The following is a 26,412-nucleotide window of genomic DNA, read 5'->3' as shown; positions in this document are numbered from 1 at the left end:
ATTAGACATTTCGTGTTACCCACATATTTTTTCTTACAACCTTTATATTCTAGTAAATAGACAACATGTGTTGTCTGACAATTCATTAGACTCTGAATAGCAAATTTATTAGTCTCATTAGAATCACTAAAAAATCTCCTTTCTTTACTACAGAATTGACAGACCTTACAGTGATTACAGGGATAAAAACCTTTAAGGCGTTCTTTCTCACTTGTTGCAGTATCTTTAGGGAGAGCACTAGGGGCTAACATATTTTTTAAAGATCTTGCTTTTTTTAAAATAACTTGTGGGTAAGCAGGCAAAGCCTTCCCTATAATTGGATCTAATGTCAACACACTCCAATGTTTCTTTAATATGGTCCTAATTTCCTTCTCTTTGTTATTGAAAGTAGTTACAAATGGGACAAATAATTCATCTTTCTTAACATAGTCTGTCTTTATCTTATATTCTAATTATTATTATTGTTACTATGGTGAGTGCAGAGCCCCTGTGATTTCTATTTAAACAATGTAGTCACATGCCATGTTGCACCCCAAATCTAGGAATGGTGAGTGCCGTGGATTAGTGCTTTTTGTGTGTATATATATATATATATATATATAATTATATATATATACATACATACATACGTAATTGGGTATATATACAGTATGGGATGTAGTCAGCATCCCGGCGTGTGGGATGCCACCAGCCGAAATACCAGTGCTGAAATCTTGACAGCGTCGGGATCCCGGCACCAGAATCCCGGCCACTCGCATCCCAAAAGTAAGTATTGGGTGTTAGAGGGGGTTAGGTGTAGGTTGCGGGGAGGTGGAGGTTAGGTTTAGACTCTCGGGGGGAGGTTAGGTTTAGGCACAGGGGAGGCAGGGTTAGGTTTAAGAACTTGGGAGGAGGTTAGGGTTAGGCATCGGGGAGGGAGAGTTAGGGTTAGGGGTACGGTGAGACTGTCGGTATTCTGACCAGTGGCATCCTGGCTCCAGGATCTCATACCCAACCCATACATATATATACTGTATATATATATATATATATATATATATAAATATATACATATATATATATATATTTATATATCACACATATACTGTATATATATATATACATATATATATATATATATATATATATATATATATATATTTCATTTAATAAGTGTATTGCCGGTCATTAGTAAGTATAAATATATATAAATATATATACAGTATAGTATCAATATTATTTGTATAAAAAGAAACCCACAGCATTATATAATGATACTATGTATGCATGCATGTGTTTATATTATATTTTAAGGTCTATTTATTAAGAGTCCTCTATTAATTGGAGGGAAGGTTGGCTGAGGGGTTGGCCCTAAGGTGGCTGGTGCTTGTCCATTTATAAAAATGGTTTGAGGCTGCCAACTGACAGGTAACTTTTTAGACAGTTTAGATGCCCAGAAGATCTGTAAAGCAGGATGCCCTGTATTCTGTGTAGAGCAAAGCTTCCATCGCTTCCCAGACCTGGCACATGCTACAAACACATGCCCCTGCTGCCCATGTCCCTTTGTGACATCACAGTGTGGGTGTGAGAGCGGATCATCTATCTCCTAGTTACACCACCAGAGAGTGACAGTAGCTGCTTAGTCTTAGTACCAGCAGTTACAGGCTCATGGAGCTGTCTCGTGTGCAGTGGTACTGCAAGCAAGTGGTCCTTTGGATGCCAGTGGTCCTCGTTACACTGGGAGTGTGCTGGGGCTACCACGTGTATGTGTCTGAGCTATGTATTGGTGAGTACTGTACTTTCTGCTGACCCTAAACTAACAAATGCCCTGTCACCCAGGAGGGGAATGCACATCAGGTCTTGTGTGATTGTACCAATCTTCTGTGTTACATATACATGTACATGTGTATACATGTGTATATATGTATATATATATATATATATATATATATATGTATGACATAATATAAACTGGGGCACTTCTGTATGACATAATATAAACTGGGGCACTTCTGTGTGACATTATATTATTTAGGTACTGTATAATATAATATAAACTGGGGCACTTCTGTGTGATATAATATAAACTGGGGCACTTCTGTGTGACATTATATTATTTAGGTACTGTATGACATAATATAAACTGGGGCACTTCTGTGTGACATTATATTATTTAGTAACTGTATGAAAATCAGTTGAAAAATACACCAAGTAGGATTTTCATAACAGTGCGTTGCCTATTTTTCATGTGTTCACAAGTACAGGTGCTATAGATTGCATCAGATATTATGCAAGATGATATTATATACACTGGAAAGCTAGAAAGAAAAGCAATATATTTAGTAAAAGATGCAGACAGGATTGGTGCAGTTTAATGTTTTCAGCCCTTTAAATAGAAAGAAGCATGTAGAACCCAATTCAAATTCTCCTTCAAATATTGAGTCTCATACTAGTTCCAAATATATTTTTATATGAGCTATAGAAAATGAATCCGTATTTTTAAATTCTAAAGAAACCTTTCAAAAACAGCAAACAGTAATGTAAGCAAATTTATTTTTTATCTTCCTTTTACTGCAGAAACAATACAATCAGACACTGAAAGAGGTAAGTTCTTAAATAACTATTATTTATCTATAGCAGCCAGTGTTTTTAATTGAGAATTTTTTAGAAAGTATTTTTTCTTTTTTTTTAATTATTTACAAAGTTGCTTAAGACAGAATGATGCTACAGTATTTATTGTGTAAAACAGTGGCTAACAACAAAAAGGGAAGTTTTTTTGCCCTTATATGGGGGAAAAAAATAAAAGTGTCTATGACTTATTAATGGCTAAGTAAACAAAACAAAAACTTGTATACAAACATCAACAGATAACAGACAGTGGAATAGGTTTAAAGGGAGGACAAGTGCTCCAATCGTGAAGCGCAATGGAATATGTTGCGCTATATAAGAAACTGTTAATAAATAAATAAGTGCTTAGGGGGGATAGTACAGATATAGCCATGCTCATCTATGCCGCGAAGAGAGCGCATCGCGGCATGGATGGCGCAGCTAGTGTTCCCGCGTCTATGGCCGCAGACTACAATGGGGAGAACGCCGACTGCGCCTAGTCGCGGCCTGGCAAACGCTGCGCTATGCCAGCTTGCATCGCGGCATGGATGGCGCGACTAGTGTGCCTACATCTATGGCCACAGGCTACAATGGGGAGAACGCCGGTCGCGCCTAGTCACAGCCCGGCGAATGCTGCGCTATGCCGCGATGCATGTGCCCGTATGCACACATCACGGCAATAATGTACGCGGTTACATCTGTAGTTATTATTGTTACGCAGGGGATAGAGAGAGGTGGAAGGGCATAGTAAATAGGGATGCATCAGGACAGGTGCTGTATTTAAGGGACTAAGGGGATCAGGAGATGGTAGGGGCAGTATGCTGTGGAATTGAGAAGCTTTTTTGCCACCCTGGATTACATCTACTGCAAATTGAAATGTTGCTTTGCTGATAATTTTATTTTTTATTTCTTCTGTATATATGCACAAATTGAACCGATTTGGATTTCATTGCAAGAATTTACAGTCATTTAATTTACTATTATGATATTTCTTTGAACATGGATTGATTACCTTATATTGTCCTCTTTTTAGCTTTTCGACAGCACTTATCTGATCTCTACCTTTTACATTTTGCTGTTATTTTATGTATTTATGGTAATTTTACAGAACCCCCTCATCCAATTGCTAATTATTTCTTCTCAGGGACTAGTACCATAATAATAATAATAATAATAATAATAATAATAATAATAATAATGAGAAGAAGAAGAAGAATAAAAAAAGTCCCAAGAAAAATTAGGCTAATACACTATTTATTTCTCCCTGATGGGGGTTCCCTTAATGCGGCTATTGCTCAGCGGCAATGCAATGGAGTGTATCAGTCTTTTTGAGGTAGCACTTGTTATAGTTAGAAGATGTGGAGAAGGAGCCCTAAATATAAAACAGATATATAGAGCAGCGTTTGGGCTGATTGTGAGTCAGAGGCTAGTCCAAATGCGGACACAGATATCTGCAAACTGCGCAGGCTCCGACCACACATACACACACGGACAGAGGTTGAAAGTTCGGACGGATTGATCCGTCAGTTGATGGATCTCTCTTTGCATGAAATGGGCATTTCTGGGCGGCAATTGGGTGGCTATCATTCATCGCACACAACCGACCCATCTCATGGGAGTGGCATGGGAGTGTTGCGGGCGTGTAGGCAGATGTCCGGGCACGTTGGTGAGGTGCAGATTGAGATGTGACACCTGTCTCAGATGGATGTTATGCACTTATCAAGAGGTCAGTGAAAGTCTGCATACTAATGATGACAGTGGGCAGAATGATGCATACGCCTGAAGATGGAGTGATACTGTCATAGACAGTGGCGTCCCTATGGGGGTGCAGGCCACACCCTGTTTTCACCCTCGAAGGGGGTGATACCAAAATGCCGGCTCCTTCTCAGTGACAGGAGCAGGGTGCTGCAGTGTGACATTTTCCTGCAGCACTCGGCACCTGTCACAGAGGAGGAGCCGACAGTGCAGGTACTAGTCTCCAGGGGCAGCCTATCATCTCCAAGGATGCTGGGCACACCCCTGGAGTAATGCAATAGGGATTTCCTGATAGGCCATGCCCACTTATGTTAGGCCACACACCCTTTTCATCTGCACACAGCTCTTGCACACAAGGGGAGTTATGAGGTGCGCACCGGGTGTCACAAGACACCTCTGGCAGATACTCTCGTTAGCATAAGGCAGTAAAGAGGCTGCTGCAGCAAGCTGGCATACAGGCCGTGGATGCATCCGACACAGAATCAGGACCAGAGTGTTGGAAATACATAGGCTTCAAAGGGTCGACACAGAAATGGTTGACACAGAATAGGTTGACACATGGTTTTTCATGAATTTTCATGATTTTTAGGGCTAGGGTTAGGATTGGGTTTAGGGTTAGGCACTTGGTGGAAGGTTAGGGATAGGCCGCGGAAGGAGATGGTTAGGTTTAGGCACAAAAGGGGAGGGTTATGTTTAGGCACTAAGGGGGGGGTTAGGGTGAGGATTAGGGTTAATATATATATATATATATATGAACTTTTTTAGTGTTTACCATCATTTGTGTGTCAACTTTTTGACCTGTAGACCATTTGACTGTCTATTTAGACTAGGGGTGTGCACCGGCCACTTTTCGTGTTTTGTGTTTTGGTTTTTGATCTTTCTTCGTGTTTTGGATCTGGATTGGTTTTGCCAAAACCACCCTTCGGTGTTTTGGGTTCTGGGTTTTGTGTTTTGGATCTGTATTTTTTTAAAAAAAAGCATAAAAACAGCTAAAATCACAGAATGTGTTGATTTTTCTGCTCCTATGCTATTATTAACCTCAAAAACCTTAATTTCCACTAATTTCCAGTCTATTCTGAACACCTCACAATAGTGTTTTTATGTCCAAAAGGTTGCACCGAGGTAGATGGATGACTATGCTAAGCGACACGAGTGGGCGGCACAAACACGTGGCCCATCTAGGAGTGACACTGCAGTGGCAGACAGGATGGCAGTTTGAAAAACTAGGCCCCAAACAGTACATAATGCAAAGAAAAAAAAGAGGTGCAAGATGGAATTGTCCTTGGGCCCTCCCACCCACCCTTATGTTGTATAAACAGGACATGCACACTTTAACAAACCAATCATTTCAGCGCCAGGGTCTGCCACACGACTGTGGCTGAAATGATTGGTTCGTTTGGGCCCCCACAAAACAAGCAGGCAATTAATCTGGCCCTGCACAAACTGGCTCTACGGAGGCAAGATGTCGTCCTCATCCTCCTCATTCACCGATTCCTCACCCTCTTCAGTGTTGTGTACATCCTCATCCTCACAGAGTATTAATTCGTCCCCGCTGGAATCCACCACCACAGGTCCCTCTGTACGTTCTGGAGGCTGGTCTCCCTCGAAAAGTTGATAATTCATTTTTATGAACATCATCTTCTCCACATTTTGTGGAAGCAACCTCCTACGCCTTTTGCTGACAAGGTTCCCGGCTGCACTAAACACTCTTTCGGAGTGCACACTGGAGGGGGGCAACTCAGGTAAAATAGAGCCAGTTTGTACAGGGGCCTCCAAATTGCCTCTTTTTCCTGCCAGTACATGTACGGAATGTTTGACATGCCTACTTGGATGCTGTCACCGATGTAATCCTTTAACAGACAGACGCACGCTTGTCGCTGCTGCTTTGAGGACAGTATCATATGCAGTGACAGAAGACTTGTCAGAAATTGTTGGCATGTCCAAACCGGCCCTTGACATATGACACAGGTGCACGCTGGCGCTGCTACTGTGTTGATGCACGTGTGGCTACATCGCACACAAGTCACAAACACATAAAAAAAAAAAAGTTTTTTATTTCTTGGAGCACTTTGAGGGTTACACCACCCTTTAACAGACAGACGCACGCTTGTTGCTGCTGCTTTGAGGATGCAAGTGCGGCTACAGCCCACACAATTCACAAAGACAGAAAAAAAGAAGAATTTTTTTATTGTTTGTGGAGCGCACTTTGAGGGTTACATCACCCTTTAACAGACAGACGCACGCTTGTCGCTGCTGCTTTGAGGATGCAGGTGGAATCTAGACGGGATTTGGAACCGGGGACACACTACCTCCATCAATTGTCTAAATCCCACTGCACTAATGGCGGATACCGGACGCACGTCTAACACCAACATAGCAGTCAAGGCCTCAGTTATACGTTTTGCTTCAGGATGACTGCTGTCGTACTTCATCTTCCTCGCTAAGGACTGTTGGAGGGTCAATTGTTTAGTAAAAGTAGTGGTGTTCCTACTTCCTCTCTGGGATGATGAACAACTCCCAGCAGCAGCAACAGCACTAGGAGGAAGTGGTTCTTGATCTTTCCCTATTTTATTTTTATCGGAGAAAGTTTGGTCCTCCATTTATGTTATATTGATATATACATGCGGCTAAGGCGCACACAAACACAGAAAATATTTTTTGATTTTGCTGGAGAGTAGTGCACTTTGTGGGTTACACCACCCTTTAAGAAATGAGTCGGCTCTTTACTTATGGGACACAGGCGCACGCTTGGCGCTGCTACTTTGTTGATGCACGTGCGGCTACAGTGCACACAATTCACAAACACAGAAAATATTTTTTTATTTTGTTTGGAGTGCCCTTTGGGGGTTACAGCACCCTTTAGCGGTCAATCCAGCCGGCCCTTTATTTATGGGACACAGGCGCACGCTTGGCACTACTTTGTTGATGCACGTGCGGCTACTGCGCACACAATTCACAAACACAAAAAAATATATTTTTTTATTTTGTTTGGAGTGCCCTTTGGGGGTTACAGCACCCTTTAGCGGTCAATCCAGCCGGCCCTTTACTTATGACACAGGCGCACACTTGGCACTACTTTGTTGATGCACGTGCGGCTACTGCGCACACAATTCACAAACACAGAAAATATTTTTTTATTTTGTTTGGAGTGTACTTTGGGGGTTACAGCACCCTTTAACGGTCAAGCCAGCCGGCCCTTTACTTATGACACAGGCGCACGCTTGGCACTACTTTGTTGATGCACGTGCGGCTACTGCGCACACAATTCACAAATACAAAAAAATATATTTTTTTATTTTGTTTGGAATGCCCTTTGGGGGTTACAGCACCCTTTAACGGACAAGCCAGCCGACCTTTTACTTATGGGACACAGGCGCACGCTTGGCACTACTCCTTCGTTGATGCACATGCAGCCACAGTGCACACAATTCACAAACACAGAAAAACATTTTTTATTTTGTTTGGAGTGCCCTTTGGGGGTTACAGCACCCTTTAGCGATCAATCCAGACGGCCCTTTATTTATGGGACACAGGTGCACGCTTGGCACTACTTTGTTGATGCACGTGCGGCTACTGCGCACACAATTCACTAACACAAAAAAATATTTTTTTTTATTTTGTTTGGAGTGCCCTTTGGGGGTTACAGCACCCTTTACCGGACAAGCCAGACGGCCTTTTACTTATGGGACACAGGCGCACGCTTGGCACTACTTTGTTGATGCACGTGCGGCTACTGCACACACAATTCACAAACACAAAAAAAATATATATTTTTATATAATTTGTTTGGAGTGCCCTTTGGGGGTTACAGCACCCTTTAACGGACAAGCCATCTGGCCTTTTACTTATGGGACACAGGCGTACACTTGGCGCTGCTCCTTTGTTGATGCACGTGCAGCCACAGTGCACACAATTCACAAACACAGAAAAAATATTTTTTTTTTAGCACTTGGGGGGAGCACCCATGATGGACAGAGCACCCCCTGGACAACACTACAGCACCCCTTTAGGACTGGGACACTGCACAGGAATTTGGAGTGGACACAGCCCCTATGGACAACTGACTGCACAACACAGTCCAGCCAGCCCCTATGGACAACAGCAGCACAGAGCAGCACAGCACAACACTACACTGCACTACAACACTACACTACACAGCCCAGCCAGCCCTAACTCCCACCCTCCCTCTTCACTGTCCACAGTCGAGTGAGAAAATGGCGCCGACGCGGGTATACTTATTTAGGATCCAAAACCCGCGAGACCCGGAAGGCGGGATGATGACGTTTTGCCTCGATTTCAGATCCGAGTCAGGTGGGAAAAGTTGAGCCTGACTCGGATCGGGGGGGCTCGGGGGGGTTCAGATTTCAGAAATCCGAACCCGCTCACCCCTAATTTAGACACTGCCGATCTTTTATATCACACCCCATATTTCTCCCAGGCAGCCTCAGTGGGCCACCCCCTCAGATCCCGGCATCCTCTAGCAGCTGCCTAATGGAAGCGCAAACCCTGTATATAAGCCTTGTATAATACCCACAAAAACTGGGGTGTTTTTCAATGATTTAAGCTTAGTGAAATTATATAAAAATAGTAAAAAATATGAAGAGGAAAAAGGAAATACGATTTGATAAAAAACAAAGCTGTGTTCAATACCTATGATTCCAGGGGGTAGATTCACTAAAGCTTCTAAACCAGAGAAGTGGAGGTGGTGCCCATAATAACCAATCAGATTCTGTCTATGATTTTGTAGAATGCATTAGAGAAATGATAGGCAGAATGAAGGACACCCAAGTAAAATGCAGAGCTGATTGTGTTGTGGTGCTAACATAGAGGTCCCAGCAAGGTGGGAAAGCATTGGAGTCAGCAGCAATGGGTGGCAAAATTGTGATGGGGGAAAGTGAGTTAAACTTGTAATAAGTTGAGCAGAGGTAGCTCTCTTGGTCTTGGTGTAACTATAAAGCTGGAGGAATGATGGAACTTATAGGGGTCTATTTACTAAGCAGTGTTAGGAGATAAAGTGAACGGTGATAAGGTACCAGCCAATCAGCTCCTAACTGCCATGTCACAGGCTGTGTTTGAAAAATGGCAGTTAGTAGCTGATTGGCTGTTACCTTATCTCCATTCACTTTATCTCCTAACATAGCTTAGTAAATAGACCCGACAGTCTTATAACAGCTGAAGGGTTGCAGTTTTTTAGGCCATGTTAGTTTGTTTGATTGTGATGAGTTGTGTTTTACTAACTTTGGTTTTACTGTTCTAGTTATCTGCTTGGTGTTTTTTCACCTGCTTTTGATAATCTCTCTGTGGTCCTATTGGACAACGGTACGTTCAAGACCAGCAAAACCACCCAAAGAGGTAAATATCAATGTACAATATTAATTAATTGTGTTTCATACCTGTATCTACTACAACACCAAGGGGTCTATTTACTAAACAGTGTTAGGTGACAGAGTGAAAAGTGATAAGGTAACTGCCATCTCACAGGCTGTGTTTGAAAAATGACAGTTGGGAGCTGATTGGCTGGCACCTTATCACTTTTCACTCTGTTTCCTAACTAGGGATGAGCGGTTCCACAGAATCCAAACCGCTCCAAACATAGGGGATCTGGGTCCACCCGAATGCTGTTCAGGTGTTCCCCACCTGACTCGGATCCCCCTTCGAGGCCGAGCAGCAGCCTCCTGACGTGGGATCCTGGAGAGAGAATCCGACATCAGGGCTCCACAAGTGTATGGCAGAACGCAGTTAGAGCGGTCTGCCCTACACTGTAACAAACACGCTGCCGCGCTGGCGGCAGTGTGTTTGTTATAGCAGCCAATGAGAGTCAGACAGACTCTCATTGGCTGCTGCGTAAAAGGAGGGAGCCGGCTGGAGCTCAGTCATGAGCTCCGTCTTCTGGCTCCCCCCGCTGCAGGTGCAGAGAGGAGCGGACGGTCACGTTCATGGCATTGTGTGTGTTTGTGTAAGGGGGTGCTACTGGGGGCACTGCATGGTATGGGGGGGATGGTGGCTACTAATGAAGTACAGAACCCTCTGGATCCGCAATTAGAAGAAATCCCAATGTCCATAGAGTGACTGTTGAAATGGCTTAACGTGTTTCGCTGGATATTAGAGCTCCAGCTTCTAACTAGAGGTTTTTATCATATATTTTTTCCACATGTATTAATTGTTTACAATAAATGTGTATATTGTCTATTTAGACATCCGCTTCTCATCTATTCATTTTTATTTATTTATCTATTTTTATAGTATATTAGCTATTGAGCGCCAGTCTCTCTATTTTTACAGCAGCACAATGCCAACTTCATATGGCGTAAACTGTGGGGGCCAAGCTCTGGAAGGATTCCTGACATCTATCACATCCTCCATAGACACCTATGGGGGTTGCGGATGCTGTCGCAAGTGGAGAGACTAGATATCAGAGAAATCTGCTATGATCCCTCCTTAGTCATACTTGCCTACGCTCCCGGAAGTCGCGGGAGGCTCACGATTTTTCAGGTAACCTCCCGTACCTCTGGAATAGTAGGCATGGAGATCGGCGGGTCCATGAGTAGGAGCGGAGCTTAATGACGAGATTCTACAAGAATCTCCTAATCTGTCCACGCCCCCTATTTAAATATGCATTATTTGCAGCAATTTACTGTAAGGGGCGGGCTTAATGATGCAAAATGCCCTCCCTCCCATCACCGCCCACCTGCTTCTACTCCCAGGGAGGAAGAATAATAAGTAGGCAAGTACAGTATGTCCTTAGTGTATCTGGGGAGTACTTAGTATTTGTGGATATCCCCCCACCCCAAAAACAGATCTTTTCAGGGAATATGCTGCAAATATTTCATGATAAATATTTGCAGCATAGATTGAATAAATAGTGTCCAAAATAGTAACTCAACTGATCCAGAACACGATTAAATATTTGACTGGGTACAGGATCATTGGAAATAATGTTTTCCATTTTGAGAGCTGCTTACATGTATTGCACTATCCCTGGTAATATCATTAAAACACAAGAGGTATATTTACTAAAGGTCGATTTTAATCGATTTATAATTCATCAAAATCGATGTTGGGTTTCTGGGTCTTAATCACACATTTACTAACCTTTACTTTTTTAAGCATTAGCAAATGTGTGATTTAGCTTCAGAAACAAAACATCTATGTTAATCGATTAAAATCGACCTTTAGTAAATATACCCCTAAAAGTTCTATATTTTGACTCCAGTGACCCTTATAGGGGAAAAATAATGCAAGAGGGGCATGAAAGTCTTCTTGGCTGGCAACCTCTGCAAGACTTCTTACGTACAGAAATCCTCATGTGAAATAAAATTAAACTTAGAGAGGGAAGTGTAATAAACTGGGATTTGTGCACATCGTTGTCTTTAGGCATTTTTCGTCATAAGATTTAAAGGGGGATATTTTATCCTTAATAAGATATTTTATCCTTAATAAAATCACTGCTTTAAATCCTGCTACAAAAAAATGCCAGAAATCAGTGATGTTGCAGACGTTATATTTCTCACAAAGGTGGAGATTTATCAAATCTTCATGAGATTAAGTGAAGAGAGATAAAGTACCAACCAATCGGTTTCTATCATTTATCAAACACATTGATCACACAGTAGTCGCCATCCTAATGCTATCCTGTGTCTGTGCTTTACCTTAGTTTTATTTATCGGAGTCTGACAAGGAGTTGTACAAGGAGAAGCAGACACAAGAAGACAAGCAGCTTATTCTCTGGGCAGCTGCTAATCGCTTGCCCATCAATACAATATCAGGTACAAAAGGTGGAAAACTAAGAAGGGAAGAGGTTATCTCATGGTGAGACGTGTCTGCAGGGGTGGATCGGGGGGGTGATCAGGGCAATCGTCCCCACTTCACAAGACCTCTCCTACCCACTACACATTAGGAAGGGAGAGATCAGAGACTGCTGCTGCTCAGTGGCAGCAGTCTCCCTTCCCAGCCCTCTTGGGAGGGTCCAGGGAGGCTGTTGCCACTAAGCAGCAGTAGTCTCGGCTCTCTCATTGCCTGATGTGCTGCTGTGTTATATAGCGCCCAGCAGTAGTGGGCAGGAGAGAATTGTTCATTCAGTGTGAGTGAAGTTTAGATTAGGCCAGTGGTTCCCAAACTTTTTGGAATCACTTCGCCCTAGAGTATCAGCATTATTTCCATGGCACCCCTGGGCCAAAAGTTTCATATTGAGAAATTCAGCAAACTTAAATGAAGTAAATTGTGATTATATGTCACCCTTAGGTTCAGTTATGTGGCGATTGACAGGGCTGCACTTATATTTGTCCACATATTTGTTGATTTGTAGCCATTAGCGCTGGTTTTGCCATTCACATTGACTAAAAATAATTTTCTTTGGTACTGGACTATAAACCCGAGGCACCCCTGCAATTGCCCTGAGGCACCGGAGGGTGCCACGGCACAAAGTTTGGGAACCACTGGATTAGGCTAAGGACTGAGAACTTACATTTGTATCATTAAAACTCTTCCTCTACTGTACTGTTGGGTTTTATTAATTAACCTTTGTTTTCTTTTTATATAGTGATGAGATATTGTGATAAATGCCAGCTGCTGAAGCCTGACCGGTGCCGCCATTGTTCAGCCTGTGATGTGTAAGTCCACAAATTGCTTCATATTTGCAATTTTGTCCTTGGTATAGAGTCACATAACTTATACCCTTTTCACTCATAACCTAAATACCCAGGTTTTTGCTAGTGAACGTGAACCGACCCGGGGGTGTAAACTATGGGGTCTATTCATCATCACTTAATTTCTAGAAAAGCAGGTGAAAATGAAAATTTTCATCTGCAATTGTAAAAATAAATTTTTCGGGCCATTCATCAAAAAGGTATTGCAGGGGGATATCACAGATATCTCCCGCTTACCTTTCTCTCCCGGAATGGCCCGCTGTCCCCATACACTAGTATGGGGACAGAATTCATCAAGTTCAAAAAATACAATATTTTTGGAGCTTGACTGTGGGAGCATTGCCATCTATGGGAAGGAGTCCCAGGTTACAATGTGGGATGCTTTCGGTTCTATCCACCCCTGTCCGGCTCCTTCAGTCCAAAAGGAGCAGTGAAGCGCTTTGTGGAGACAGCTGATTTTTGGTTCAGCTGTCTCCCCACTCGCGTCAAGCTGTATGTCTCTCCAGTGCTCGCGTCAAGCTGTATGTTAATTATTGGTTCGGACCCCAATAATTAACATAATGAATAGAGCCTCTTTGTGTCAAAGGGGCTGACCTGGGTCGCAGTCCTGGGTCAGCAACCCTGTTTGGTAGCAGGGTTATTTCTGGGATCGACCCAGGTCGCCTGTAGTGTGAATGGCATATCCTGGGTCGTGATGACCTGGGTCATGTGAGCCACCCCCGTCCCTCTTACCTGGCAGCAGCAGCCTCTCTCCCCAGCCAGCAGTGCTGCACTGTAATGGGACCAGGGAGGTTGCTGCCCCTGAGCAGCAGCAGCAGTCTCCTCTGCCAGAGCTGGGGGTAGCAATCACACTGAACGTCTGCCCCCCTCCTGGATTTGCCCCTGGCTGAGGTACTGCAAATATTTTTTTCTATAGTTTGTAGGATAGCAGTATCGATTGTTTTAGTAAATTAACATTTTTGTGTATTTTTTTTACTTTCAGATGTGTACTGACGATGGACCATCATTGCCTTGGGTATGTGCTGGTTAGAGACTTGCAACTTGTCTGATGTGTTTTATATTTATTGCTTTGTGATTAACAAAGAAGTCTTGTGTTAATTACAGGCTGAATAACTGTGTTGGATTTTCCAATTACAAATCCTTCCTGCTGCTGGTAATGTACGCCTTGCTGTCTTGCTCTTTCGTTGCTGGTACAATTCTCCAATATTTCATTCTGTCCTGGAAGGTAAGATTGTCTTTCTGTTGTCCTGTGTGAGGTATATGTATGTGAGTTTCACCATTACTGGTTTTAAACATTTAAAAAAAAATCCTTGGACACATTGCCCCTGCAGTGTTACATGTTAGCACATCATTGGTGGCGATGTCTATAGGGACCTTGGTGAACTACAATTCCCATACTGATATGTTGGCTGATCATTGTTTTGCCTTTCAATACTGGTAATCAACAAATAGTAAAGTATAAAGTGTAGAAAAAAGGAATTGATGAGAAATGCATTCAACATTCACAATAATAGGGATTTCTACAGCACTAAATGTTGAATAAACAATAATTCAGGTGCTAATAAAACTATAAAAATATATATAGTGTTCCCAATGGTATGGTATCACCGTCAATATAGAAAATAAGCATCAGCAGCCCCATTTGAGCTCTTAGACACTCACTATAAAATTTATAGTGAGTATAATGACCCTCATCTGTATTTACTTATAGTGACCCTCCTTGTCTGTATTTTCTTATATTGACCTCCTCTTTCTCTGTATTTTCTTATAGTGACCCCCTTGTCTATATATTCACTCTAGTGACCCCCTTGTCTGCATTTACCTTATAGTGACCCCCTTGTCTATATATTCACTCTAGTGACCCCCTTGTCTGCATTTACCTTATAGTGACCCTCTTGTCTGTATTTTCTCTAGAGTGACCCTTTTCTCTGTATATTCCCTATATTGAGCCCCCTTTTTCTGTATTATCCCTATAGTGACCCCCTTGTCTGTATTTTCCCTATAGTGACCCTCTTGTCTGTATATTCCCTATATTGAGCCTCCCCTTTCTGTATTGTCTCTATAGTGACCTCTTGTCTGTATATTCCCTATAATAACCCCCTTGTCTGTAACTTTCTCTAGTGACCCTTCTTTTTTATTATTTCCCTATAGTGACTCCTCTTATCTGTATTTTCTCTATAGAGACTCCTCTTGTCTGTATTTTCCCTATAGGGACCCTCTTATCTGCAATTTGTGTATAGTGACCTACTGGTCTGTATATTCCCTATAGTGACCCCCTTTGTCTGTATATTCCCTATAGTGATCACCCTTGTCTGTATATTCACTATAGTGCCCCTCCTTGTCTGAATATTCCCTATAGTAACCCTCCTTGTCTGTATATTTCCTATAGTGACCACACTTGTCTGTATATTCCCTATATTAACCCTCCTTGTCTGTATATTGCCTATAGTGACCCTCCTTGACTGTATATCCCCTATAGTGACCCTCCTTGTCTGTATATTTCCTATAGTGACCACCCTTGTCTGTATATTCCCTATAGTGACCCTTCTTGTCTGTATTTTCCCAATAGTGACCCTCCTTGTCTGTATTTTCCCTATAGTGACCCTCATTGTCTGTCTATTTCCTATAGTGACCACCCTTGGCTGTATATCCCATATAGTGACCCTCCTTGTCTGTATATTCCTTATAGCAGGTGTGGGGAACCTTTTTTCTGCCGAGGGCCATTTTGATATATATTAAATTTTTTGTGGGCCCGGTGTAGACCACACTCCCTCCATGTGATGTCACACAGGGGCGGAGCCACAATCGCCGGTGATCACAGCAATGCCTGGGGCATCCCGAGGATCCCCTGGGGAGCTGTAAGGGCAGCTCCTGGCAGCACTGCTGCATAGATTCTGGCTGCAGGATGCCATTCTAGGCACCCTGCTAGCCAGATGAGGCTAGCAGAGAAAAGCTCAGAGGGCCAGACCTAATGATTCCACGGGCCTTATACGGCCCCCGGGCCTGAGTTTCCCCATCCCTGCCCTATAGTGACCCTCCTTGTCTGTATATTCCCTATAGTGACCCTCCTTATCTGTATATTCCCTACAGTGATCCCCCTTGTCTGTATTATGTTTACCAAGCTTCTCAAACATGCTCTCCCCTCCTTGATGTCCCTTATTGTGTAACGCACCCCCACTCCCTCCAACCCTGTCTATATGCTGTTTAATGTTTTTAAAATGCTCTTCATCACCCCCCCTTTCCCCCAGTGTGTAATTACCATAATACACCCTCCTCCCTCTGCCTGTCTGTTCCTTCACACGGCTTCCCTTCCCCTATCCAGATTTCTTTAGTGCTCCCTGGCTCCCCCTGTAGTTTACATATTAAAGAAGAAGGGCCTTCCATCCTCAGTCTAACCCTGTCTGTCCCTGAACCAATAGCCCCTGTGCTGGCACCCTCTCTGCACTGGAACCCAGGGCACATGCCCCTGTTGCCCCACCCTCATTACGCCACTGTCTGAATCAGGCCCTTAATTCTTTAATACACACAGGGAAACATCTAAAACTATTCCACAGATAACATCAAAAAACAAGGCAGTGCCCACAGCTGCCAGTTATTCCGTCATTTCTTTAGCACAGTCTAGAATATTAAAGCAAATATCTAGTTCCTATGGCTACAGTACCTGATTTTCAGTTCCCTGTTTCTGAAGTCCCCTACATATTATAGTAACACAAAGGTTGGCTACTCTTTAGAGAAAGTAGATTAAGATATATATTTTGTGGATTTTCAGACTGCCCTTTAGACAGTTAAACATTAAAAAAAGATATCCTTTAATTAGGGATGTGCGCCGGACCATTTTTGCTGGATTTGGGTTTGGTTCTGATTTGTCGTCCGGCTTTGGATTGGGATTTGCCAAACCTGCCGTGATTGCTGGGGCGGGGCTTAGCGCCGGGGGTGGGGCTTAGCACCGGGGGGGAACAGCGGCGGCCGGTCGGCGCATGCGCGGGCACTTTGTCTCATTTTTTTTTGTGAAAATACTGTGACTAGTGTGCGGATGGGATTCGCAGGGACAGAGCTTTCTCGCAAGCTCTGTCCCTGCAAGGGATTTGTAGTAAATTCCTGTGATATTGCCTGAATTCGCAATGCGAATTCAGTCGATAATATCACACTACAATCTGCATTCAACATGCAGATTGTAGTAAATAGAGCCCTAAGCGACAGACACCGCAATTTAAAGCACATCTATGAAACATTGCCACTCACTACTGAGTCACAGTACTTGTGTGTTATGGACACACAGAGGGCTATTGCCCAAGGAGTCACAATGCTTGTATCCACAGAGGTCTATGCCCAAGGAGTCACAGTGCTTGTTTACACAGAGGGCTACTGCCCAAGGAGTCACAGTGCTTGTATACACAGAGGTCTATGCCCAAGGAGTCACAGTGCTTGTATACACAGAGGGCTATTGCCCAAGGAGTCACAATGCTTGTATACACAGAGGTCTATGCCCAAGGAGTCACAGTGCTTGTTTACACAGAGGGCTACTGCCCAAGGAGTCACAGTGCTTGTATACACAGAGGGCTACTGCACTGCCCAAGGAGTCACTTTACACTGTACTACTACACTACCCCTACAGTCACTTAACAGCACAGCCAGTAGCCACTAGTCTGGAGACTGGACACAGTCAACTTCCTTGCCGAACTCTGCGCAGCATGCGTGCCGAGTGACAAATGGCGCCGAAAATCCCGGCAGCGTGGCGCCATATATAGAGGCTGAACATCATCCAAGTCTCGCGAGAATCCGACATTGGGAGTATGATGTTCGGCCTCGAAGTGGGATCCAAGTCAGGCGGGAACACCCGAGTCGCGGCTCGGGTGGATTCGGATCGCCAGTGTTCGGAGCGGTTCGGATTCCACAGAATCTGAACTGCTCATCTCTACCTTTAATGCACATGTATTTTCTACATGCTCATTTACCCTGCCACTGGGCAAACATAAGTCTTAATAATCACTCTGCTCTTTTTCTCCCCTTTGCAGGATGAACAGAACACTGAAATATCTTTCAACATCCGTCGCCTGTTCTATGTATCTGCAGCATTGTCCATCATATTGTTGATGCTCTTCATCATTAACTGCTGTCTCTTAGTGAGAAACAGGCTGACAATTGGTAATGAAGCTCACTCATAGAATTATGGAAAGATAGTTAAATGATGGCGTAGTTTTCTCCATTAGCATTAGAGGGACAGAGATGATAGTGTAGCACCGTCCTGTAGGAGGAAGGCGCATAGAATAGGAAATAATTTGTTCTCCCTATAACCATCGGTAGTTTCATCGTAGGAAGTGGGCGAGGGAACTTTGGGGGTCATTCAGACCCCCAAAGTTCGCTCGCTAGCGGGTCGATGTTGTGAGAATGCGCATGCGCACGACGGAGGGAGCTCCGTCGTGCGCATGCGCGAGACCCGGCGAGCGACGAGAAATACGTCGCTCGGGGTCTCGCACCAAGGGGGCGTGCTGTCGATGGTGAGCCTACCATCTGAGTCCGGCCCCACTGACATCAGTAATGATGTCAGTGGGAGTGACTTTGGCTCTGATAGAGCCAAAATCACTCCTGGGCTTGCGGAAGCGAGACCCTACCGCAGGGTCTCGTCGCAAGCCCGATGGTCGCAATGGTCTTTGACCATTGCGACCATCATCATGGACGCTCGCATAAGCTGTGGGTGGTAACCCACAGGTATGCGAGCGTCCATGAGGACGCTCCAAAAACAGGTAGGAGGGCCCTGATTCAGAGCGAGCGCTCTGGTCAGAGCGTTCAGCTCTGAATCAGGCCCTTTATCTCTTCTTTTATTTGACCTAATATGCAAGAAAAATAAACATTTATTTATTGAACTTGCACTCACTGGTCATCTTCTACTGACAACTGCAGTGTAGCAGGAGGAAGATGTCAGGCCTTCTCCTGCTGAAGGATGCTATTACCCTGCCTCTGTTTACTGCCTGGAACATGTGTGTTATTGCCACTAAAAGTGTGGATACGTGGTTATTATACTGGATTTCCCTGGCCCTCATTTAGATAATGAGCTTCAAATGTGTTTTACTGTCAGATGAGAACATTTGTGTACTTCAGGATCTTAGTCTATTTCTTATATAGAGAGAAATTGCAGTTTGATTACATTATTGGGGCATTCATGAGTAAAAAGGTATAACACAGTCAGAGTCTATAGGTTGCTAGCACAATTTGGAGAATGTAAAGAAACACCTGCTTGGTTACACATAAACATCTGTGACTTATCCATGTTTTTTCTGTGTCCTCAATGTAGAACTGATCTTTAATGATGCCTCTTCTGCAAGAGATGGACTTCCTCTTGGTTACGAGAACTTTCAAAGAGTATTTGGGCATCAGAAGATGTATTGGCTGCTACCTATAAATACAAGGTAAGCTGGTAATGTATAAATAAAATTGTAATCTGAAATGTCAGCACACATGTGGGATCTAATGAACAGCATGTGCCTATAGGATGTGTAGTACTAAGATTAGATCAGCCATCACTGCTTTAAATCTACTGTGTTAGTTCAGGTCTCCCAACATTACTGTTTTTTAAAGGCATTTTGCCACTGAAAATTATAATCAATAATATGTCTCTATCTGGCTATATAACCTTCAAACATGTTGAAATCAATGCTGCCTCACGATCCTCTGCCTATCTGAAAGAGACCAGGTAGACACAGTGATGGATCCAGGGGGGCAATCAGGACTCTGATCGATCCCCTCCCCTCGCCATCCCCTGGATCTGTCACTGAGTAGGCAGGTGGGAGGAGAGAGTACATAGAGTACTATTTGAATTATCTTTATTATTATCATAACTCTTATCTAACAACTGCTCTGTCTAATAACTGAACTGCTCTCTCTTTTATTACAGCCTGGGAGACGGATATTCTCTGCCAACTGAACATTACGATCCAGAGAAATATGCAGAGTAAAACTGGGCAGGGCCGGATTAATTATGGGGCAGGTGAAGATGCAGTGCAAGGCCCCCCATGATAGTAGGCCACAGAATCCACTACAGTGCAGACAGAAAAAGAAAAATCCTGTCAGCACCAACAGCATTCTGAAGCCCTGACCATTTACCTCCTGGGCCCCTGAAACATCACCCATTCACAACCCCACCCACCCCACTCAGGTGGTAGGTTTATTGAACTCCATCTCCCCTGGGGAGATGGCTATGGGCCGCCTAAAGCCCCACCTCCATGTAGCCCAAAGCTCCACCCCTATGTCATTCTAAGCTCAACCACCTGGCGATCTGGCAGTGAAACAAAGCGGCAAGGGATAGTGCTGTCTCGGCTGTCACTCATTGGAGAGGATGGGCCCCAGCAGTGACATATTTGTGACAGCCTGAGATGGTATCTTCCAGAGCAGAGTGGGCTGCAGGGCTCTAAAAAGAAGAAAGGTATACACATACACTCCATACTTTGTGTATACTGGAGAGAGAGAGAGAGAGCATAGTTCTGCCTTATTGTACTAACACTTATTTGTAAATCATTCCTAAATTGGCATGGAGTGAAAATTTGCACACACAAATATCAACTTTTAATGATGTGTGAAATAAAAATTAGAGTTTTTCTGTATGGTGTTTATCTGTAATAAATGTATGTATACAGCAGTGTTAAAGGCAGTGGTAATAAAAATAGTATTTACTGGTTCCATATATATGGGTGTAATACAATTGTTAAAACAATGTGTCAATTTATAAAATAGTCACACATCCAATGTGCTTTAAAATTGATCATAACTAACATATATGAAAAAAAACATAGGGCCTGATTCAGACCCACTCGCGAGCGGCTGTCCGCTCGCAAGTGGGTCGATGTTATGCACTGAGCATGCGCACGACGGAGGGAGCTCCGTCGTGCGCATGCGCCAGACGCGACGAGCGAAGGAAAGTCCTTCGCTCGTTGTGTCCGATCAAAGGGGGCGTGCTGTCAATGTTGATTGACAGCACACCCCCTTTGGTGGGCGTGCCAGGGGCGTGCCTCCCTGACGGGGGCGTTCCCACGGGAACGCCTCCCGTCAGAAGCCGGCCCACTGACATCACTAGTGATGTCAGTGGGAGTGATTTTGGCTCTGATAGAGCCAAAATCACTCCGGAGCTTGCGGTTGAAAACCTCAACCGCAGGCTCCGACTCGCAATTTCGATGGTCGCGATGGTCTCGACCATCGTGGCCATCACAAAGCACGCTCGTATAGCCTGTGGGTGGTGACCCACAGCTATACGAGCGTCCAGGAGGACGCTCCATGAAAATGGAGCCCGGCCCTCATTCAGAGCGTGCGCTCTGCTCAGAGCGTACGGCTCTGAATGAGGGCCATAATAAGCAGATATAACAATCAGCACAAGTCCCCTGCATAAATTTGATACTTACATTTACTAAAAGTTGACTTTTGGTTGATATTAATTTTTGGTCAATTTTAGCAAATCAGAGATTTTCTAAAGTAAAAATTAACATCAAACAGACCAAAAATTTGACTTTAGAACATCGGATCAACCATTGATACCTTTACATAGACTACAATAGAAACCAGAGATTTACTAATGGTCGGTTTACAAATCAATTGAAAATCAATGAAAAATAGACTTCAAGATCGACCAGACAATAGACCTGCCTGAGGAAGGTGAATTTGGAAGAAGCACTGCACAGATCACTATGATCAATGCAGGCTTCTTAGACTTAACAGCAATTAAATAGTTAAAAGTAAAAAAAAAAAGCTTAGGGTCCCCCCTAAATCCATAACTAGCCACGAATATTTCAGCCTGGGCTGGTACAGGAAATTGGGAGGGGGATTTCAAAGCAGATTGGGGTTTCAAGCTCTTTTAAACAAGCATAAAGAAACAGGCAACATTGAGGACCGTAGATGCAGTGGTCGGCCAAGGAAAGTTCAGATGAAAGACACATCATGCTTACTTCCCTTTGAAATTGGAAGATGTCCAGCAGTGCCATCAGCTTAAAACTGGCAGAAACCAGTGGGACCCAGGTACACCCATCTACTGTTCGGAGAAGTCTGGCCAGAAGTGGTCTTCATGGAAGAATTGCGGCCAAAAAGCCATACCTTCGACATGGAAACAAGGCATCTCAACATCATTGAGTCTGTCTGGGATTACATGAGGAGACAGAAGGATTTGAGCAAGCCTACATCCACAGAAAATATGTGATTAGTTCTCCAAGATGTGTGGAATAACCTCCCTGCCGAGTTCCTTCAAAAACTGTGCAAGTGTACCTAGAAGAATTGATGCTGTTTTGAAAGCAAAGGGTTGTCACGCCAATTTGATTTAGATTTCTGTTCTGTTCATTCACTTAGTTTATTTTTATCAATTAACAAAATGCTATTAACACTATTTTTGAAAGTGCTTACTTTGCAGAATTTTTTCCATACCTGCCTAAAACTTTTGCACAGTATTGTATATATTTATACACATATAACAGATCTAAGTAGCAAACACTTTCCACTACACTGCAATTGCCAAGGTGCACACAGAATTCATATGTAGCAATGCAGAAGCACTCACTGGGCTTTCCATCAGCTCAAATAAGGGACCACCGGTCCTTGGAGTCAGGTAAGGGAATTTTTTTTTCTTACAATTTTTTTTTTTGCAGTGATCAGCTTGCGGTCTGTTTAGACCACACAGCTGATCACTGGGACCGGCTCTCGGCTCTGCCTTTTAGAGCCAAGTAGGAGCCCAGTAACCGGGGGAGTCCCTGGATAATGCCACCTCCAGGTGGCGTTATTATCACAGGGCTTTCCCCGGTATTTTTTTACAATTTATTTTTAGTAACTTTGGTTGGATCACATTTCCCATTACAATTATGGGAAATGCAATCAGATTACTAAAAAATAAGTGATACTTGGGGGTTGGAGTAGAATTTTTCGAATTCTACTCCTATTGCCCTGTAATAACTATAGGTGATACTTAAAATAATGTGAAAAGGGTGTGAAAACACCCTTTTTTCACTTTATTTTAGTAAAAATAATGTTAATAAATAGAGCCCAAAGAGAGCAATCTTGTGTGACTAAATACAAGGATTAGTTAAATCACCAGTAAGCCATCTGTAAACACTGTGTTATTTATAATCATTATTAACAGTATCTAATTTACGTCTCTTAATTACTGGTGGCTTATTTATGTTACTACACCATTATTATATCAGACTCTCCTCCTCTTTACAATCCTTCAAATGGGCTCTCAAGACCCACTACTTCATCAAAGCCTTCCAGTTCCCATCCTAACTTGCTGCAACATGCTCCTTCCTCTGTTTACCCCATCTGTGTCACACCTGTTTGTCTGCCCCTCCCCTTTAGAATATAAGTTCTTACAAACAGGGCCTCTACCCTCTTGTGCTTCTCCTTACTTTACTTTCACCTACTGCTTACCCCCCACCAGGGCACCTAACACTTGGTTGCTTATGCTCTGTTGCATATCTAGGTGTTATGGTCACTTATGTATCAATGTATATTATCCATGTCCTTGTCCTATTTTTTACTGTAAGTCTGTTGTCAAATTATTTGTTTATGTACTTTGTAAGGAGCTGCGGAACACTTGTGGCGCCATATAAATAAAGGATAATAATAATAATATGATCGCGATCGTTATATAGAAGAATTGGTGTGCTTATGTCCTGTTGCTATGATACAGTCGGCTGTTCGCTTTATAGCAATCATGTGACCGTGATGACATTGTGCTGCCGCCCTTTATGTTGAGCATGACGGGGCCTCGGCTGGTGGCTGTGATGTGATCGCAGAATGACACGATCGTGGGGGCGAGCCCTGGTGAAGCTCAATATTGGTGAGCATCATGTGGGTCACCAGGAAAGAGGTGGATTTGTGTGTTCATTATGAGACTTGGATGCTCATGTTCAGTTTGTGGCGTGGCCTGTCTTGCGTCCGTTCCACTATGACATGTGGCGTTAGCAAAGAGTATATTGATTACACCTGGTAAGTCATGCTTGTGTTCCTATTAAATTAGGTGGTTTGATTATCCAGATTGACTACATCACATGGCTGTGGCTTCTTGATATATCTGTGCCTTGATAAAGGTATTTAATATGACCAAAACGTGTTCCCTGCGCAATACAGATATGGTATGCCATCACACCTTGTGGTTAACTACAGATTCAGCACTCTCACAGAGTGAGATTGCTGTCACTCACAAAATGGTGGAGCTGCTAATTCACAGGATTGTGTGCTCATTGGAATACACATATGCAGTTCATGCAACTGAGGTCTGAGCAGTTATGTGGCACCCACATCCCACTCAGTGCCCACAGTCTTCCCATTCAGTCACCACAACAATCCCACTGGGTTGCAACATCCTTCTCACGCCATACATCTATCTAATTTAGAATACACATTCAGCTCCCTAATTGCTGAAACGATTATACTATGTCTATGCATGTACACTTTCTTTGCCTATACGCCACCATGCTGCCCTATTTTCCCCAATCCGTAGTGCTGTGTGGTCTCCCAACTGTGCTAGTCTGTATTCCCTCATCCGCACCAATCTATTTTTCCCCATCCGCACCGCCCAGTCTTCCTGCATCCGTGCCAATCTGTTTCCTTATATCTGCACCACTACCTTTCCCCATGCCGCTCTGTCTTGCCCTCATTTTTGTCTATGGAATGTCATTGCTTTTTACATTTTTTTTTTTTAATTGAGTTTATTTATAAAAAAAATTTCACATCAAAAACTCAATACAAGAAACACAATCCCCCACCCCTATGAACCCCCCCCAAAAATAGATAAATAAATAAATAATAATAATAATAAAAAACCCACAATAAACAGCCATTTACATATAATCTCATTATTACCAATGCACAGTCAAATCCGATATATAAGTAATACAGAACAAAATATCTGCACTGAAGAAATCTCAGCTATTCAATGTAGCAGAAAAGTCATAAATAAAAAACTCAGAATATCAAGACATTATTGTGCCGTCTCGCTGGTCGCTAACCCATCAGCATCTGAAATCCCCCCATCTCCAGTAACATAATGGGAAGATGAGATCCATGGGCCCCAAATACGCTCATATTTGAGAATACAGTTACGCTTAGTATATAAAAAAGTTCATGCCCCACCACTTCATTCATCAACCCACACCATTCAGCAAAAGTAGGGCCCCTAGATGCTATCCACGTACGGGCAATACAAACCTTTGCCAGAGTCATTGCATTAATCACATAATGGACCGTCAAACGATTAGCCCTGTCCACAAGACCCAATCCAAAAATACACATTTTAGGGGACAAAATGGGGATACCACGTTCCGTGTTGGTGACACAGTTAGTGACTTGGGACCAAAACACCTGGACAGCAGAGCACTCCCAGAGGAGATGCCAAAATGAGCACTGGGGAGTAGAGCATTTAGGGCACTTATCTGAAGCTCCAGATCCAAATCTATTCAATAATAGGGGGGTAAGATACACCCTGTGTAATAAAAAAATTGTATCTGTTGAAATCGCACTGCAGAGGTGGCAGTCACATGACTATTCAACATTAGAGACCACTCATCATCATCTAATGGACCCAAATCATCCACCCATTTAAGTCTAAGTGGTGCTAGGGTGTCATCAGAATTAACGGTTAGGAGGTAGGAATAAAGTCGAGAAATCAATCTCTTACCACTAGTCGCTTGCAGCACAGCCCTAACTGGATCAGGAGTAAGTTGCAGAGGGCCAGAAGAAAACTGGATGGATAAGGCTTGTCGAAGCTGTAAGTAGCGGAAAAACATAGAATTCGGGACCCCAAATTCAGTCCTAACAGTGTCAAAAGACCCCATCACTATATAACTGTCCAAGGGAGAAAACCCCCCTCCTGGACCACAAAGAGCTACAATCTAATAGGGCCAGCTCTCCAAGAGCAGAAGAATGCCATAAAGACATATCAGGATCAATACCTTCTGCCCCCGCTAAAGCACAGGCCTGTTTCCACAGTTTATGAGCCTGTGTGACCAATGGAGCTCCCCCCGTAGGGCACCTGTCATCAAGTAATAATTGCAAAGGGGAACATCTTCTAGAAACAGCATGTACCAATAAAGTAGGCAGATCTTGGCTCTCTTCACCCAAAACCCACCCCCATAGATGAACCAATTGTGAGGGCAAATAATAAAGGCGGAAATTTGGCAATGCTAGGCCACCCAACGCTCTAGGTCTACATAGGGTCTTAAGTTTTATACGAGGACGTTTTTCTGCCCAAACTAAAGAGGAGATATAACTATCTATCAGTCTAAATATACGAGGAGAGATATAAACAGGGGCCTGCTGAAAAACATATAAAAATTTTGGGAGAACAATCATTTTTACCAAATTCACCCGACCTGTAACAGTCAAGGGAAGTTTATTCCAGACATGCAGCTTGGATTTCAAGAAGTCAATTTGTGGCTGGACATTAAGTGGGACAAAG

At 43.3% G+C, this 26,412-nt stretch overlaps 1 protein-coding gene across 1 annotated transcript; it reads left to right on the top strand.

Moving 5' to 3' along the window:
- Positions 1-1,647: 1,647 nt before the first annotated feature.
- LOC148542682 (palmitoyltransferase ZDHHC20-like) lies at positions 1,648-19,939 on the top strand. Its single transcript, XM_088467437.1, has 10 exons — positions 1,648-1,765; positions 2,557-2,583; positions 9,599-9,693; positions 11,996-12,107; positions 12,881-12,950; positions 13,969-14,001; positions 14,091-14,211; positions 18,002-18,131; positions 19,279-19,393; positions 19,879-19,939. Exons 1-10 carry the CDS (start codon positions 1,648-1,650, stop codon positions 19,937-19,939), a joined length of 882 nt encoding a protein of 293 aa, XP_088323563.1.
- Positions 19,940-26,412: the final 6,473 nt, after the last annotated feature.

This window comes from Taudactylus pleione, unplaced genomic scaffold, assembly GCF_031769625.1.
Source record: "Taudactylus pleione unplaced genomic scaffold, aTauple2 ptg000010l, whole genome shotgun sequence".
Taxonomy (NCBI): Eukaryota; Metazoa; Chordata; class Amphibia; order Anura; family Myobatrachidae; genus Taudactylus; species Taudactylus pleione.
The sequence above is the reverse complement of the archived record's forward strand: the minus strand, read 5'-3'. Positions and strand labels throughout refer to the sequence as shown.

Excerpts from the sequence above, each read along its gene's own strand:
- LOC148542682 (XM_088467437.1), top strand. The coding sequence starts at position 1,648 with ATGGAGCTGTCTCGTGTGCAGTGGTACTGCAAGCAAGTGGTCCTTTGG. Across the intron at positions 14,002-14,090 it reads ATGGACCATCATTGCCTTGG|GCTGAATAACTGTGTTGGAT; the intron begins GTATGTGCTGGT and ends TGTTAATTACAG. Across the intron at positions 14,212-18,001 it reads ATTTCATTCTGTCCTGGAAG|GATGAACAGAACACTGAAAT; the intron begins GTAAGATTGTCT and ends TCCCCTTTGCAG.